The 18,720-nt window shown below is 40.3% G+C and overlaps 2 protein-coding genes across 2 annotated transcripts; one reads left to right on the forward strand and one right to left on the reverse strand.

Annotated features, from left to right (window-relative positions):
* The first annotated feature begins 306 nt into the window (after positions 1 to 306).
* Positions 307 to 7,861, forward strand: grk7a (G protein-coupled receptor kinase 7a). The gene is made up of 4 exons (XM_020649526.2): positions 307 to 1,074; positions 2,653 to 3,108; positions 5,570 to 5,850; positions 6,185 to 7,861. The coding sequence occupies exons 1-4, from the start codon at positions 478 to 480 to the stop codon at positions 6,522 to 6,524; spliced, it is 1,674 nt and encodes a 557-aa protein (XP_020505182.1). The 5' UTR covers positions 307 to 477; the 3' UTR covers positions 6,525 to 7,861.
* Positions 7,862 to 11,554: 3,693 nt separating this feature from the next.
* Positions 11,555 to 16,220, reverse strand: LOC109996174 (sodium/potassium-transporting ATPase subunit beta-3). The gene is made up of 7 exons (XM_020650190.2): positions 15,843 to 16,220; positions 14,516 to 14,644; positions 14,101 to 14,199; positions 13,782 to 13,975; positions 13,505 to 13,555; positions 12,860 to 12,946; positions 11,555 to 12,771 (listed from the first exon to the last, which is right to left on the reverse strand). Exons 1-7 carry the CDS (start codon positions 15,952 to 15,954, stop codon positions 12,604 to 12,606), a joined length of 840 nt encoding a protein of 279 aa, XP_020505846.2. The 5' UTR covers positions 15,955 to 16,220; the 3' UTR covers positions 11,555 to 12,603.
* Between the last annotated feature and the right edge of the window lie 2,500 nt (positions 16,221 to 18,720).

An 18,720-nucleotide genomic window follows, 5' to 3' on the forward strand; every position in this document is an offset into this window, starting at 1 on the left:
AGACTCACAAATACACTAAGATAGTTTTTGCAAATGTATCCTTTTTTTCAAGCGAATTTACTGCTGTTTTTTTATTTTCTCTTGCTGTGTCTCACCATTAAATGCATGGTCAACAGAACCAATAGAACCACACTTGTAGACTACTGAACAGCAAGAGCAAATATAGAGAGTTACAAAGCCTCTTAGGACAGAGCCCGCTTACGATTCCCTTTCCGTGCACAGCATCCTCGAATAGACCACACAAAGATCCTTAAGCCAAAATCCCTCCCTGGTATTTAATTCTAAATGAGTAATTACTGGGTGTGTCAGTGTGTCTTCAGATTCCAGGTAGGCTGGGTGAAGGAGCTCATTTACTGGCTGGCTTTGGAGGGAATTGCAGTCTCACACTGATACATTCTGAAGGACACTGCGCTGTTGTAAGAGGGCCACTGAAGAACCCAGTCATTTAGGGGGGACAGACCACATACAGCCGCCAAGATGTGTGACATGGGGGGATTGGATAACCTGGTGGCCAATACGGCCTACCTAAAAGCCCAGGGTGGTGATGACAAGGAGATGAAAAAGCGCCGTCGAAGCTTGTCTCTCCCAAAGCCTGACCAATGTGCTACAGTACGAGCTTCCATCGACAAGGACTTTATATCACTTTGTGAAAGGCAGCCTATTGGCAAAAAGTTTTTCCGTGATTTCCTGGCAAACAACAAAGATTTCAAGCTGGCTGCTGATTTCCTGGATGAGCTCTATGATTGGGATCTGGCTGAAGGTGCAGCAAAAGACAAGGCCCGCCAAAACATCATCAAAAACTATTGCAAGGCTGACTCCAAAAATTTCCTGTCCTTTCTCAGCGGGGAGCCTGCTGAAAAATGCAAGGGAGTGACAGATGCCAACTTTGACGAGGTGATGAAATCCAAGGTCCAGGAAGGCGTACGAAGTTATCTCAAAGACAAACCCTTTACTGACTACCAGGCCAGCCCCTACTTTGATAAATTCCTCCAGTGGAAAGAGTACGAGAAACAGCCCATCAGTGACAAATACTTCTATGAGTTTAGGACTCTGGGGAAAGGTGGCTTTGGAGAGGTAAGCATGAAAACTCTTCAATTTGTAACCTCATTTGAAATTTGTGTTAGGCTTAATAACTTAACTCTTAGTATTATTCAAACAGAAGAACTGTTAAGGGCCATCTAATGTATGAAAGTGTTTCCAGTTTCCAAAATATGAGTTATCTACATAATTTTTTGCAGTATATTAAATTATTAACAGAAGATATGCATTCCACAGCTTTTGTGATTATTGTGATGGTGCTACAGGAAATAATTACAGTGCATTGTCAGTTTTATTCTATTTTTGAAATCTACAGGGATGTATTGGCTTCTACGCATAAGAAAGGATTGTCTAGGATAAGAGATCAATCCTTACATAATCATGAGGATTTAACATGTCTCAAGGTGACCATGAAGTTATGTGGCATATAGGTGTACCATGTAAAGTTGAGGAAATCATGTCTTATGTTGCAATGTAACATCTGCAACGATCTTTAAGAAAGTAATCGTTGTTTGGTATCTTTGGCAGGGTTATATGATTTAAAAAAAAATACTTATCAACTAATATTTGCATTGCCTTATCAAGATCTGTGTTCCAGTACACACCTGAATATGACAGTAGAGCATGTCCAAAAATAACAAAGAATATACATTTATTTTACAGTAGATGGTTAGAGAAGGTGCCTGTGAGACAGTGTTTTGCAAACAACGATTGTAGAAATTGCAGAACAAGAAAAGAGCAATATATATTGTTTAACGTTTTAAGATTGATGATGAGAGCTGTCATAATAAAATTAATTATCATGTCATCGGTTTAGCTGAGAGCATAAAAAGTAACGAGGACCCACAAATGGCCCTTGAGGAACCTCATGTCAGCGTTTTAGCTCATAGCAGCATGCTACAACCACATTTCAGGAAACTGAATGATATGTATAAACCAAAAGGAATATAGAAAGTGGTTAAGGCATAAAAAAGTACTTACAGTAATGTTTTAATTTACATCATGTTAAATATAACAAATTCCAAATCTGTTTTATGAATGCTAGAATACAGTTTTCTTCTAAAGTGGTTAGGCGTGAAACAAATAAACAAATCATTTGATTTGATCAAAGAACTTTGATACTGGACCAACCTTCACTGCTATTGTAACTTTCTCAGTTTAATGCTGTGGACAAACCTGACCCTGTGATTCAGTGATTCTATACCACTATCAGATATAAGAGCAATTATTGAGTTGGACAAATTCTCTGCTTGTGTAAAATCGTTTTTTAAATACTTAAATATGGCAAACATGGTGGCTGGCTTACTTTGAAGATTAAATCTATTTGACCATTTGTAACATAATAATACTGTGCTCGTGACTTTTCAATATACAATTTTCCTGGAGCATACTTGGATTTAAGCTACACTTTTAAACAAAAGTGGAGCTACATTTTTCAGTCATTCAAACAATTGTGTTTAATTGTTCCTCTGCTGCCTAGAGACCTGCATGTTAGTTTTAATCCAGTATTTCATGTATTGAGACTTCGGGAAATGGGTTTAGAATAATCAAATAACGTTTTTTAACATTGGTACTAGAAACAAGTTTCTTTTTAACAAAAATTTATTTCCACAGGTATGTGCTGTTCAAGTTAAGAACACAGGCCAGATGTATGCCTGTAAGAAGTTGTGTAAAAAACGACTGAAGAAGAAGGGTGGTGAGAAGATGGCCCTATTGGAGAAGAAGATCTTGGAAAAAGTTAATAGCCTGTTTCTGGTCAACTTGGGATACGCTTATGACACCAAGACCCACCTGTGCCTTGTCATGACCCTGATGAATGGAGGAGATCTCAAATATCACATTTACAACATAGGCTATGATGGAAAAGGTGTGGACAAGGGCATTGAGATGAAACGTGTCATCCACTACACAGCGCAGATCACGACTGGCATTCTGCATCTGCATGACATGGATATCATATATCGTGATATGAAGCCAGAGAACGTGTTGCTGGATAGTCTAGGCCAGTGCCGACTTTCAGATTTGGGTTTGGCCATAGAGATTGTTCCTGAGAAGACCGTCACCCAGATGGTGAGTGTTATCCTGGCTGAAATTGCAAATGCCTCTTGACTTTTGAACTACAATAGGATGTGCACTCTCCAACATTAAGGATGCTATTTATTTATACATTAGGGGACAAAGTGGTGAGATGTCAAAAATGAAAAATATTGAATCATAGCATGATTTTACATCATGATGACAGATGCCCACCCTTGAGGGTCACACACATCTATTATTGAAAGTGTATGTGGAGCAGAGCAGAGGTCAGGTAATAATCCCCAACTGAAACAAGATGAACTTTGAAACATCAAGATGATGGCCATGTGCTCATTCACATACTTAGACACAAAGTGTGACACAGAAAAGATTAAAAAACAGAGCAACTCGCTGAGTGATACCTGGTCTACATCTTCACCCTCTCAGAGTTCACTGATCTAAACAGGAGAATCTGAGCTCAGGCTTCTGAATAGGCTGTCAATCTTGGTGGGGTTTTTACTTTAAATCCGGACAGGGATTACTACTTAAAGATCTCTGCAATGAGTGACTCTGAATCCATTATATAACTAAATTGATCCTTTAGTGACAGATTATAGCATGGCCATTTATAGGCCAACATTTTGTAAGGGGCTACGTCTGAAGTCCACAGATCTTGCTGTAGAGTTTTTCACTCTACATAAATTACTTTTTCTTAGTTTTTCTTATCTGTGCTGAAGTTACTTCCCACAACACATTACAAAGCCTTTTACCTGATGTCTTCCTCTTCTTTTAACTTGAGAAGCAATGTTATTTGTAAGTTCAGTCTTTTTTGTATTTCTTTTTTTACACTAAGTGGCTGCACAGTGGGAGTTATGGACATGATTGCTGGGCAGATCAATCACTGAGCTTTAAAATGTGCCAGGAGCCCACAAAGATGCTTCATGCATATATGTGACCATAACCTTGTAAATTACAGATAAAGTAAAGACTCAGGACAAATAGAATCAATTCAAAAGGGTCTTTTTTTTTATTTTTTATACTGCTCATAGGATATTTTAACCACTAAGAATGGTTTCCTTTTCAGTTTCTTAGAGACTTACTTGCAGTAGCAAAGAGTAAGCTCTCAGTTCCATGAAAGTCCTGTAAGCTCATTATCCAGTACTCTGATGCTCCTCCGCCAGCCAAAATGACTGGGCTAACCTCCTACAGGCAAGGCTGGCTTTGGTCCCCTAATCCTCTTAGTGGCATTACACAAGTCTGTCCCTGATTAGATTGACAGATCCAGGTAAAAACCTATGATGAATATATTCAGACATGTTAGCTTGCAAACAAGGTGACTTAAACTGGGTTGACAAATGAGATCTGTTCCTTGTTTGAACCAAGATCAGATTAATTTAGGTGATAATTTTGTAACCTGTGTGATTCTACATAACAGTTTGGCCTCTTCGACTGACCAGGGTGTGCAGGTTCTTTACGTGCACGGTTAAACAGCTTACTAACAGATACACACATTGCATCTGCTCAAAATATAGTTATAAAATGCCACCTGGGGAAGTAAAAATGACTGCCGAAATTTGATAGACTTGCATGTTAGGCGACAAAGGAGCAAGTAATAGGACATGTTTTGCAGCACATCCTGCATACATTTGATTAAGTGAGCTGTTGTAACATTTTCCCAATAATCAGCTTGAAGGGTGGAGCCAGGGTCATAGTCTTGTCAAAGAAGGTAAAGGGTTAATCTTAAGGTACCAAACGTGTTTAAAGATCACATTCTGACATGGAAAAGAACAAATAATTGATTTTATGTATTTTTGTCTGAGTTTAAAAGTTACAAAAGTTATAGAAATAGTTTAAAAAATGATGCAGCCTCCTACACTTACTTGTGGCAACACTTCAACTTATGCTAAAATATGCGAAAACATGTTTCTCCAGGACATCGGCTCAATGCTAGTGTGCAGAGTGTGTGCATTCATAATAAATGAGATGCATGGCTACGTGTAGTCCGGATGTTACGTATCTCTGATGGTGACACTAGCTTCCAGAAATGGTCAGCCTTTATGTAAGAGCCTGGACAACTCTGTCAGTGTGTAGACATACATGACTCTTGACAGGTAGTAAGCTTAGCATTAGGATTAAGCTGCTGGTCAAAGAGGGTTGGGAGCAGAGCAGAGGGGAGAGAGTGAGCAAGAGAGGGAAAGGTGAAAGTAACACAGACAGGGACAGAAAGAGAACATGATGAAGGCTGGAGTAAATCTGTAGTAACCCGGGCTACTGACCTTCAAGTTTGCGTTTTTAAGGAATTTAATGTTCACATCAAGCATTTCACTGTTCAATGGCATTAGCCTTTATATTTCCTTATGATTGGCAGTCTATTTTTTTTATCTGGAGAACTTGCTACAAATGGAAAAAATATCAAAAAGTTTCTACTCATATGAAGCACACAATCATTTCATAAATGCCTTGTATACAAACCTCATATTCACTCTTTTTTTGTCCATGTATCTCTCTCCTCCAGGCCGGTACTGGAGCGTACATGGCCCCGGAGCTTCTTAGCAAAACTCCCTACAGGACATCAGTGGACTGGTGGGCCCTTGGTTGCAGTATTTATGAGATGGTTGCTGGCTACACACCTTTCAAAGGCCCTGACAGCAAGAAAGAGAAAGTGGAGAAGGAGGAGGTACAGCGCCGTATTCAAAACGAGGAACCCAAGTGGGAGCACAAGTGCTTTGATGCTCCCACCAAAGACATCATCCAGCAGTTCCTCAAGAAGAAAATTGAAGAGCGTCTTGGCATGAAGTAAGAGCTTCTTCTACACTTTTAAACTGTAAGAAAGCCACTTATTTTAAGTGGCTGCATGCATTAGCATGGATTTGGCAAGATATTATGTACATTTTAGTTTATTGGAATTTGCAAAGAGGTATTTTATAATATTACTTCTGAAAGCATTTCACATTTTAAAAAATATCATAATCCTAGATTGTTGTAATTGAAAATGGAACCAGTTTAGTTAGGGCAACACATGGCTAAAAAAAAATGTCATTCATTAAATCATAATTTCCACCTGTGCTGCCACTTAGTCTTTATTTCTGACACTGTAGTTTTGAAATACTGACACTTGCCTTATCTTTAGGAACAACATGGAAGATCCCAGGAAGCACGAGTGGTTCAAATCCATCAACTTCCCCCGTCTGGAGGCCGGCCTGGTCGATCCTCCCTGGGTGCCCAAGCCCAACGTCGTCTACGCCAAAGACACTGGCGACATCGCTGAGTTCTCTGAGATCAAAGGTATCGAGTTCGACGCAAAGGACGACAAATTCTTCAAGGAGTTTAGCACAGGTGCTGTGGCCATTCAGTGGCAGCAGGAGATGGTTGACACTGGACTGTTTGATGAGCTCAACGATCCCAACAGGAAAGAGGGCGGAGGAGATCCTGATGACGAAAAGAAGTCTGGCACGTGTATATTGCTGTGAGAGGCCACATGTTTGTATCTACCATTTATAACACTCAATAAATTGTTGCTTTTCTTGGTCAGATGCACATTAACACTGATGTAAAAGACGAACGGAGAGAGGTGAGCACAAGCATCTATGTTGGGATAGATGTACTATCCCTCTCTTTTAAAGATGCTCATGGTTTAGAGATCTGCTGCTTTCAAGGCAAGGTTCAGTAAAATATTGAGGACATGATGATGTATTTTAAACATCATCTCTTTGTATTACAACGTCTCTTGTAAATACATGTATGTAATTATTTAGACTTGCAAACATGTTGACCAAAAACTACTGCTAGGGGGAAATATAACAATCTTTGGATGAGTGTTAGATTAGGAAGATAAAGGCCTTTGTGCCAGAAATACTAATGACCTTTTGATGAAAAAAATCTAAATCTGAACTGTCTCAAAAAAGCACTAACCCACCATCTGGTTTCTTGTATTGATGCCATCAAAGGTTTCATTGTTTCTGCAATACAAAGAGCTATTTAGGCTCAGAGAAAATTCAAGTATTAAATATTTTATGCTGTGGTCCTAAACCCCGATCACTGCAAGTGCATCCAGGCTCTTTTCTCTCCGCCTGGCGATTTAGTTTGACAAAAGCTAGAAAAAGCAATTGTTGCTATTGTATGTATTGTATATAAAGAAATCTATCTATGCACAGAGAGGAAGGTAAATATGTAAGTTATTTAAAATGTAGTATCTATTGATCTATTTAAAAATAAGATGAAGAATACCGAACAGCTCTTCACTAAGTCCCTCTACTGTTGGTGCTATGAGGCTCAACTTAGTGAGAACTGTGTAGCCCTGGGATGCTGGGAGAGACATGAGAGCAGAAATAGCAGTTACTTACTGCATATGAAGGAGAAACATTTTAGAGGAGTTGGGCAATAAATTCCTGTACCAGGAACACGTAGGTTGCCCTGTTCACAACCCTGAAACATTGTAAAACATCAGGGCTCTTTTCTTAGTTTGAGATGAATATGAGTAACTCAAACTAGCCGGATCCCCAATAAAAAAGAAAACACCACTGCTTTGGTTGTTGAGTTTAGAGACATTGGTTAGTTCAAAGAAAGTCCTCGTAATTTTTGTTTAACTTATCTCAGGGTAATTATTTGCTTAAGTTTTTGAATTTCCAGATGTTGGGCAGAGTTGAGTGTTTACAGTTAATGTGAATACGATATAAATATAAATGACACATATGTACTTGTAAATATTACATGAAAGGAAACACTACTATAGAACTGAAAAAATGTAAAGCAGAAATTTCCTTGACTGCTGAATCATTGGAATAAATCAAAACATGTCTTTTGAAAACGGTGTCCTTTTTTATGTTCATTGAAATTAATGTCTTTGTCTCCATACCTTCGTCGAGGTCTGGAGGCTTGAAGAGCTCGTCTACCATGAGTGTCAGAGGATTGTGCAATGTTACAGATGTTGTTTCACTATATTTAACCACAGAGAAAGTACTGCTGAGGACTTTGGAGTAAAACCTAAAAATATCAGCCGCATTAATCCCTTCCAGGATGCTGACTACAGCCAGGCTGTGCTCCAGGCTGCCGCAAATTGGCAAGTTCAACTCTTAGCTGATAAGGCGATAACAAGTATTATCCTTGCGCCTTCTTTGCTTAAATCAGCTTCAAATCCCCCTCCAGGTTTTGAAGCATCTCAATGTTACAGTGAATAGACAGGTTAACACAGGAAGTGGCAGCATTGCTCAGCTCAAAAACACATTTATACACATTTTGACATTTATATTTGTCTTTTGGAAACCATGCTGTATGAATGAAATGAAAGTATAGACCAATAAAATCAAATGCAAATCAGGCCATTACCTTTAAATGAAGAGAAGGGAAATTCGGCTGTTGCCTTTTCTGTATAAAATGATCCTGGAATTTAAGTTGATATCCCAGAAAACACTGTTTCCTTCAATTCAGTTTGAATGATTTCTGAAATCCACACCCTTTCCAAACCCCAACTAATTGGCAGAGGAAAATATCTGTTCTTTTTTTGTGTGCGTCTCCCAACAGCACTTGTTTACAGTGCTGCAACCCAAGGACAGTAAGAGTTTCGAAGGCGCTAAGGTGGATCCAGCTAAACCCTGAGAGCTTATGTGACCTACAGTGGGACTTGGGGACAGGCGACTTGCTGACAATCAAAGACAGAGCTGCTGCTCTTGCCTCAGGGCATTGTGGGAGCTGGTAGATAGAGATGAGGTGACATTAGAGGCGACAGGTATGATCCAACAACTTTTAACACTAACCTGATTTTTTTCTGACTTCTGTGCAGCGTTACAGGTGAATTCATGCACACAAAAAGGTACACAGATTTGACATTGTTACTAGGGACTAAATGAGGAACTAACTACCATTACAATGAGTTAATGGTTAGATAGTGAGTAACTTGTCTTATAAAGAGTAGCTAATGATAACTTAGTATAAAACAAAGTGGGGCATCAGAACGAGTAGTTACTGAATCATTACCTAATCACGAGTTACTTCTTTATTGTACCTGAGTAAAATAGGACAAAAATCTCATTACTCACAGGTGCCTTAATGAGTTTATATTTTGAAATGCATTTTTTATTTATTAGAAAAACACTTTTTACATGTTGTTAGTAGAAGTGTTCAAATGTACAATAAAGTCCTTTAGTTAATTTTCTTGTTATAGAATCATCACAAATGTTACATGCACTCTGGATTGATGGAAGCATGAAGTTATGATGCATTATGGGTAAATACAGTTTCATCAAAGGTAAAATGGTAACTAATGAAAAGGGGGAGGGAAGGGAGACTTTGTAATGTAATGCGTAGGTTATAAGTTTAGTTTGTAGTAATGACGCAGTGTGATGAAACGCGTTACTATAGGGGACACAGAAGAGGTAAGTAAGTAACTACTCATTATGATGATTTCATTCTCTATTGAGTAATCATTAGCTTCTCTATACTATTTGATGTTGATCACTGTCTATCCCATTAACTTTGTCAGTTAGTAGTTAGTTCTTCATTTGTACCCCAGTAACTATGCAAAATGTGTTGTTGTAAAGTGTTACCATCAAAATAATGAAATAATAATAATAATTAAAATAGCTATAAGCAGACTTGCAGAGATGCCTGATGCACCACACGACACTTGACACAAATCCAAATGATCTTTTACCTCAGCCATTGAAGCCAAGAGCTTCGCTTTAGACTTTAGAAAGGTTGGCTTTAAATGATTAAGTAGAATAAGGATCTACAGCAACGACACTTTAAGCTCGTTTCCCAGCAGCTATCGACTGATGTTATGTAAAAATGTTGGCACGTTTAATCATGTGGATTTGTTGACATCGATTTGTCTGGTTAGAAAAACCTCAAAATGAAGACATGTGGTATGGTAGATGCCACACTGACCTCCTCAGGCCCTGTGGCAGCATTGTGTCTGAACCACACTGTTAAAAACAGCTCACTCTGTCTAGTTTCTGGCTCCCTCACGTGGCTGCAGATTTGTGCTACAGTGATGGCAGGGATGAGATTGAGATGAAAAGTTTAACCATGACACAATCCCACTCACGACGGCAAAGACTCTCTCTCTATTTTCAGAACACGTACTCATGATTTCAACGTCTAATGTAATTCATAACTTCAATCAACACAAATGTGTTAATTCCAAAATAATTGTTGTGATAAATTAACCAAATGAACTTCTTTCCCGGTCTTTCTGGTGTTTTAACCGTAGATCATTACAGGACAGTTGTTTTTAAACTTTCACAATTACTCAAATACGGTTCTTCCTTTTGAATGCTGAACTTTAAAGAACCTCTACTGCACTTGATTAAATATAGTTATTATAGTTAAATGGTAAAGATATACTATAGCAATTACACAATTCTTTACATTATTACTAAACTATATTATGGAAATCTACACATATTTTTCTACTCTGATTATGATATACTCTAAAGAACGATGAACACACAAATTCAAACATACAGAGCATTTTCAAGATTAAAAGAATCATTTCCTCAGCTGCTCTCTTTAGCTCACGACCCCTCACAAAAAACAGTGTTGTAGAGTCCCTTTGTTACATCTCAAGAGATCTGCTGGAGTGATTTCCACTTGACAGACAGATTCATTTTAAGTGCTCGAAACTTAAAAAACGATCTTAAGGAATGCAACATTTTGCACTATCGGCTAGATTAGAGGAAACAAAAAAAAGTGTCTAAATATCTGTTTAGTAAAACTTGTTGGTGTTTTCATTCTCACCTCAATATATCTCTTGCCCCTCAGATTAAACCAAAATAACTCCACCCATCCATAAAAATGTATTATAATGTGCGATGGCATGTCAGACACACAATAAAACATTCTGCAGAAACAGTGCTCTTACTTTTGACACTAAAGGATTATTTTGCTACTGTATTGAAACTGGGCTTCAATTTCAAGTGCACAACTTTAACATCTTTCTTTGGGCATTTTTAGTAAATGGTTAATAACATAGTAGATATAAAGTAGATCGACTGAGAACATCTACCCACAATAGGCTTAATTAAATAATAATTATTAAACAAGACACTGGAAAATCTTTTTTTTTCTTCAAAATCACTTTTATTTCACAATTTATTTCATCAGGTCTTAAGGCACCCTGAAGAGATGTTACAAGTTGTTCTTTCAAATGTGGGTTCCTTTTAAGACTGTGTAAACATAGCTTTGAATAAGATAATTTCCTGTAAATCTTTGCTTAAATTATTTCTTTACAGTGCACAGACATTGTGTTTTGTGACAAAAATACAGTGTGAATAAAGTTAATATGGTAGATAGTGTATATATATATACATTAAAGAGTAATAGGTTGGCAGACAATCAGATCAACAGGCTGAAGAAGAGAGAGAAAACTAACAAACAATCTTTGAGACCCAGATAGATATACAGATCACGTTAAAGATATACAGTACATAGTTACAGTGAACTTTTTCTTCTAACAACGCTTCCTCAGCGCCTCTCCATTTAAGAGTAATTTTTACACTGTACCTTCTGTTTGTGTGTGTGTGTGTGTGTGTGTGTGTGTGTGTGTGTGTGTGTGTGTGTGTGTGTGTGTGTGTGTGTGTGTGTGTGCGTGTGTGTGTGTGTGTGTGTGTGTGTGTCTCCTCAGCCACCATAGATTCGCAGCACCCTGCAAGGTGGAGCGAGACAACTTTTCTAGTCCTGGACGGCTCACCCGTATGTTGGCTATTGCAGTGGAGGTGAGTAAAAACAGGAAGACGGACGGACATGCAGACAGACGGACAGACGGCACAAGACTGTTGTTATGGCTACGCAGGCCACAACACAAAGATCTATCTATAATTCCCTAAATATGGTAAGGATCACAATGTATTTATATGTAGAAAGGGACTTTGTAGTTGGCATTTCATATACAAGGATAGAGTGGCTATAGTTGATTATCAAGGTACGTTCCTATGAAATCTTTGTGATGTGATAATGTGAATACTCTGAAGATGTGTGCCGGAAATGTTCTACCTTCTCACTTGTTCTATACAGCAAGATAAAAATCCTCTCAACAATGGCGATAATACAGTCGTTCTTTAGAGAGATGAAAATCAACACTCACTTCCTGACAGCAGGAAGATCTAAAAAAACATTTAAAAAAAAAAAAGACATATCTGCAATTACACAACAGCTCCAAATGGCTTGGTTGCGATGGCTATAAGTTATCTAATCACACCTATGCTGAAACCAAAGACTGAGGAATGAGGAGTGCAAAGGGGGGAATGAACGGATAGATAGATAGATGGAGGAGGAGAGCCTGTTTGATGGTCTGGGGATGTTTGCGGAGGTCAGCAAGGAATCACGAAGGAAAGAAAGGTCAGAAATGTCATCAAAGCAACATTCAGCATCTGTATCTAACTGGCTCTCAACTCATCTCTATCAAACTGTTTGGCCACACCCCTCCAAAAATGCCACCTTTGTGACATATTTGACACTTCCTTCCCTTTTATTAGAATTTTTAAACACAAATCCTTAGCAAACGCTGGCAGCCTCTGCATTGGGCTTCTCCCTTTATGCCGTCTATGTTCTCGTTTACTCGACAACCTTGATCCTGAAGGTGATGCGGCCCAGGAACTTGTCTCTCTCGTCGTTGTTGCGGAGGTCAGAGCCCTCTACCCTGCACTCTACCGCCAGCTCCTTGTTGTAGTCCTCCTTGGTGAGCAGCAGCTTCACGGCCACCAGGGGCTGCACATAATTCTCCTGCATGAAAAAAACAACAGACACTTGTCAATAACATCCATGTGAGGATGTTAGCGAACGTGATCTGAGCGAAAGGAAGGATACTCACATGGATTCTCTTTCCGTAGTAGGGGAAATACATCTTATCAATACTCCCCTCACTTGGGAAATACTGCATTTGAATTGGGTTTTCTCTCTGCAAAAAGGAAATGATGTTAGTCAATGTAAGTATCATCAATGGATGTTTGTTTTAATTGTTAAGTTTACAGCAAATGAGACATTTGTTTTTCCAACATTACATGAGACAGGACACAAAAAAGACAATTAATGACCCTAAGTTGTTAGCGAAAAAATTGAATGAAGTGGAAAACATGGAGTGTTGTGCTTATAATGTGCTTAAGGACATTTGTTACTGAAATTTACGCCTGTTAGAGTCAAAACAGCTTTAATATGGCACTATGATGGGTATAAAGGCATCTGCATAATGATCTGTTACATAATAGAAAATGTATTAACACTCCTACTGGCCTTATTATCTTTTGAATTTACATATTATCTTACCCTAAAGCCGTCAGTGACAGCATGCAGAAAGAAATCAGACACAAAACAAAGAAAAAAGAAGGAAGAAATGAAATCAACAAAAAAGAAAAATATTGAGACAGTTATGATCACCAGTGCTATTTTTATGAAAGAAATGAAAAGGACACACTACACATACAAGCAAGTCACACATGGATGGTATTACAGTGTTTACTTTGACTGTGCAGTTGATGTAAGGGTCTCCGCGGGGCCTCAGGCCAATAATCTGTGAGGTGAGGGAAACAGTAGAGGGTGAGACGGCTGCATGTGACCAGCCAAAGCTGAAATTTAATTCACATAATGTTTTATTTCGGGAACTGTCAGCAAGAGATTAAATGAGTACAGATTAGACGCTGTCAGGGAAGGAAGAAAGGGTTGAAAAGATAGATGAAATATTACATTTTTAAAGCAGTTTCAATGATTCTAAAGGTAGGTCTGGTGATGTTTGTTACCCTGTTCATTTTGAGCAGAATGCATGGTCGTCCCTCAGAATATCCAAAGTTGGTGTCGGAGAGGCCGGAACAGAGACTCAAGGAGCTCCTCTTGAAGCGACAAGCTTTCTTGATCATTTCCTCGGTGTCTTCCTGATTAAAATAGTCTCCTCGAGTGCAGTCAAGGTTCTTCTCCTGCTCAGTATCATTGTAGCCTGAGAAAGAGTGAGGATGTTTTGAGATTAAAGGAATGAGTCATTGGTAAAAGGTCCAGGAGAGTGGAATCTGTTTTAATATTCATTTATCGTTCTATCAGGGGGGGCGAGAGAGGTGCACTTACTCTGCAGGAAGGACTCCAAGTGTTGGATGTACTGAGCATACTCCAGCGGCTTGGATTTATTGAAAGCGATGTCCAGTGAGTGTGGACGTATCACCAACCCTGCCAGAAACACAAAACCATGTAAACACTGAGTAAAGTAGCAAACAATAACAACAGGAGAAACTAATGCACATCCAGCATTGGAATTTGTCTCAAGTTACAGCTGGACAGAAAACATTCCTGGCCTCGCAGCTGATATCACACAGGAAGAGACTTTCAAAATAGATCGATGCAAAAAGCAGCTGTAATGTTGCACACTGTTGTGACAGCCGCTCATCGGTGCTAATATGAATAATGAATGCCTAAAAGAGGATTTACTTCAGCTGAAAGCCCCTGTTTTCCTCCCCGTGTTTGGAGAGTGTGGAGAGACACTAACCTGGACTGGGAACGCGGTCTCGGTACCTCGGCACATTGTCATCCAGTGTGAGCAGCATCACCCACATGGTCAGGGCAAACATACCGGCCAGGAAACAGTAGAAAACCAGGTAGAAGAGCAGGATGAGGGCTGAAGGAAGTTAGAGGAAATGAAGGAGAAGGGAGACATAATGAAGAAAAGAGACATAAAAAAAGAGTCATGTATAATTCACTATAAGCTTTTTCCCACACACAAGCTCGGACAAATGCTTCCTGGTTTTCACTGGAGAAAACTGACATTTTAATGCAAAATCCCTTTGAGAGAAACCATTTTGGATTGGGCGGGGGGGATGCTAACACGCTAACAAATTTGAACCCATTTTCACTCGAATCCCACCTGATTTAGGGACAACCTAATCTATATCATTTAAAAGGGTGGGTGAGAAAATAGAGCTGTGTTGTGGAAACATCTGACTCAAAATGGTTCACAACCATCCAGCCTGCACAGCATGGATGCCCTCTAAGTTGATAGGAGGGGGGGAAGAAAAAAAAGGGATGGACCCCTCAGCTTCCTGCTGTACAGTTCCCCTTTCTCTCCTTCCTCTCCAACAGTATCCCACAATGCACCTGCCTAGTGGGTGAAAGAGAGAGAAAGAGGAGAGAGGGGAATCCCATTTGACCTTGACAGGCATGCTAATGTGGGCGGCCATGCAACTGCAATGGAGCATCCCACTGCACAGCAGCACAGGGGCCCAAGCAGCCCGACAGCACCGCACGAGCCTATAGGAGCCGGCTGCAAGCTGTGTTTCTACCTCACCGTGGAAATGGCCAGGCAATCATTACATAAAACAATGTATGGCCTGATGAGACATACATTCAGCTCAGGAATGCTGTAGCACAGTCCTTATGGATGATTAGGTAATGGGGGGGGGGTTTATCATATGGAGTCTCTACTATAGAATCTTGATAATCATTTATATTAAGGAGATAAATACAGCTAAAAATAAATGTCTGCTGTTTAACTGATGGTCACCTGGTTGGTTATTTCTGTCTATGCAGCAAAGATGGGCTGAAGCACACCTTTCCTAGCATCATTAATCTCCCTCTTGGTACAGGCTTCTCCTTTACACCTTCAAGTAGGCCAATGATGGCTCCTCCGCTGAAACAATATCTATATGACTGTCATTGTAGCCTCATCCATCCATGCACAGCAATATAAAAGTAGGTTTTACATTCAAGAGGGACGCATCTATGTAAGCTTTGTGAGGAAACGGAAGACGCCACATTAGGTGCGTGAATGTCATAGCACGTCTTCTAATTGAATACTGTATAAATTGGGGGGTTCTTACCCCAGCTGCTGGCCGTGCGACCCAGCACCTCCCCGGTCCTCGGGTTGTAGATGGAGTCCTTCCAGCTGGACGTGTTCTCCTTGTTGGCCGGTTTATCCTCGGTGCTCGCCATGGTGATGCCTTTTTGGCTTGTCTTTTTGTGCTGTTGTTGGTTTTATGGTCCAAAAAAAAAATGTTGCGCTCTCTTATTATCCCTTTCAAAAACGCAGAAAAGGGGGCAGCGGGCGATGTGCACAGGGAGGCAAAGAAGAAGCCGGCGAGGCGGCGGTGAGTGGAGTGGGCGGTGTGGAGAGAAAAAGAGAGAGAGGGAGAGAGAGAGAGAGGAGAGAGAGAGAGAGAGAGAGAGAGAGAGAGAGAGAGACCAAGAGAGGAGAGAGCGAGGGAGAGCAGAAGGAGAGATGTTCTGCTGGAACAAAAAAATCAAGAAGGGGAAGGTGAGGAATGAGAAAGAAGAGAAAAATCTGTGACGCGCACACAAGCCCCGCCGTGGCAGCTGATGCAGTGCGAGCAGATGGATGTACATTGGCTAATTACGAGAGACGCACGGAGACGCACAAATTATAAATAGAGCGCACCAAATCGCTCTTATCATCAGTTATAATATAATGGATGCAAGTGTAGGGGAACAGACCAAGGTCTCCATTTTTTCATCCAAGGTTTACCGGCTGGGGATCCTTCAGAAAACACAATCAAAACGACAAATGAGCCCCTCTTTGAGCGTGACAGAGGTGCACACCAGTAGTGGACTTGTATTTCTAATTAAAGTGGCATATCTGTCTTCTTCTTCATTATCATGTGTCATTCAGAGTCACGTTGAGTCAACATAACAATAACCAATCCAGTAGGCAAGAGTAGGCCTATGTTATCTTTAAATGCTCTCCTCAGAAAGGCACACACACACACACACACACACACACACACGCACGCACACACACACACACACACACACACACACACACACACACACACACACACACACACACACACACACACACTTCTTTATATTTAAGTAAATGCCAGTGATCAGAATATCTGAGGCCCATGAGGATGCTATTTGTAACTGACTGGTTCAGCATAGATATTTGGAGCATTAGCCAATCCTTGTTGCTATGGCAATCCAGCACTGCTGAAAGAATGGTGTGTGTGTGTGTGTGTGTGTCTGAGAGAGAGGGAGAGAGAGAGAGAGAGAGAGAGAGAGAGTGTGTGGTAGAGAGAGTTACTGTATTATAATTATTGTGTGCATGTATGTCAAATTGTACTTTGATACTTTGGCAAAATTGTCTTGAAATGTTCCTGCCAAAGACGCTCTTAGATTAAAGTTGAATTTAATTGTTAAACAGATAGGGGGGAGGGGGTATTTCAATACGGCTACTGTACCAATTCATCTATACTTAAATAGCCTACAAACTATTCATTAGCACACAAACAAGTCCACATACTTGGATATTATATCAAGTTTATATCAATATATTTTTGATTCTAATGTGATTTTTCTCATAATAACGTTTCACAGTGTGTCTGTTCAGATATTTGTACTGTGACCCATTGGCAACATTGTTCTTGAAACTTTCATGCCAATAAAGTCCTTTGAGTTAAATTGGATTAAATTGAGGGGGAGGGGGAGGGGGTGGAGAGAGAGAGAGAGAGAGAGAGAGAGAGAGAGAGCGCATAGTGTGCACTGTAAACAGATGTGTCAAAGTTAACAGAGAACAACACTTTTCTTGGTGGGAATAGGGCAAAGCTGCCATAGTATGCCAGCTGTTCATACATTCATATCAATAAATGAGCTTCAGTAAATCCCTACTATCCCTCATATTCAAGCCTCTGCCCTGTCGCTGTGTGCAGCACGTGTACAGCATGTCATGCCACTGACTAAAGTGAGCTGAGCTGAGATAGATGGAGTAAGGTATTCAGGCAGCTGGGACACTTACCGGATGAAAAAAAAAACAAGACAAAAGCTTAACTTCCAACCCCCTGACACTCCAGAGAACCCCAGTGTGTCACAAACAGAAGAAAGAGAGAGAGAGAGAGGGGAGTTATATAATGACCCCTGATGCAGGGTTCAGCTCGTATGGGGGAGGGGGACCAGAGCCGTGGTCGCATTGCATCCAGTTCCTGCTGTCAGTTTGAATTTGTTGCAAGGCAGGGTCCACCACAACTCATACAATGCGGATACCAAACACAATACCAGCACACACACACACACACACACACACACACACACACACACACACACGAAAACACAGCCATTTTACTGATTAGTGCGAGAGCTGGCATCACTGATTCATGGGCTACTCCTGTCTGTCTCAATCCAGCACATTTTTCTCTGTGAAGGCATCCCACTACAAACCAAGCCCACTGGATAAAAAAAACCTGCCCTTGTTTGATTGACAGGCCGCAGAGGAGGGGTTTGTGCAAAAAGGCTTTACTGTATATCTCTTCGCGAATTTCTGCTCTTCCTCTAAAGGGACAAGCACACAGTCCTCACATTGTTTGGGAAATCCCTCTTTCTGTGCACTCAATTAGCGCCCCTTTCACCATACAAGCACCATGAGAAGGAAAACACACCCCATTTGTTCTGAGTCACTCCATCCGAGAGCTGCCATAGCAACCATCACAGCCAGATTGGTCACATCAATGGGAAGCAATCCCTGCACTCATCTGAGCAGCCTGTGTTTCTGATAATTCCCCAGTCACAAGACAAATGGCATTTCCCTGGAGTGCGTGAGGAGGTAAAATCGTTTAGACAGCATCTGTTCACTGGCCATGTCGGTGACACCGGCCGTGCTCACGCCACACTCCAATCAACACATGCAACTTCTCATCAATCTTTTTAATACCATACTCAAGTCCGTCATAGTTTCATGAAATTTGGTAG

This window comes from Labrus bergylta, chromosome 4, assembly GCF_963930695.1.
Source record: "Labrus bergylta chromosome 4, fLabBer1.1, whole genome shotgun sequence".
Taxonomy (NCBI): domain Eukaryota; kingdom Metazoa; phylum Chordata; class Actinopteri; order Labriformes; family Labridae; genus Labrus; species Labrus bergylta.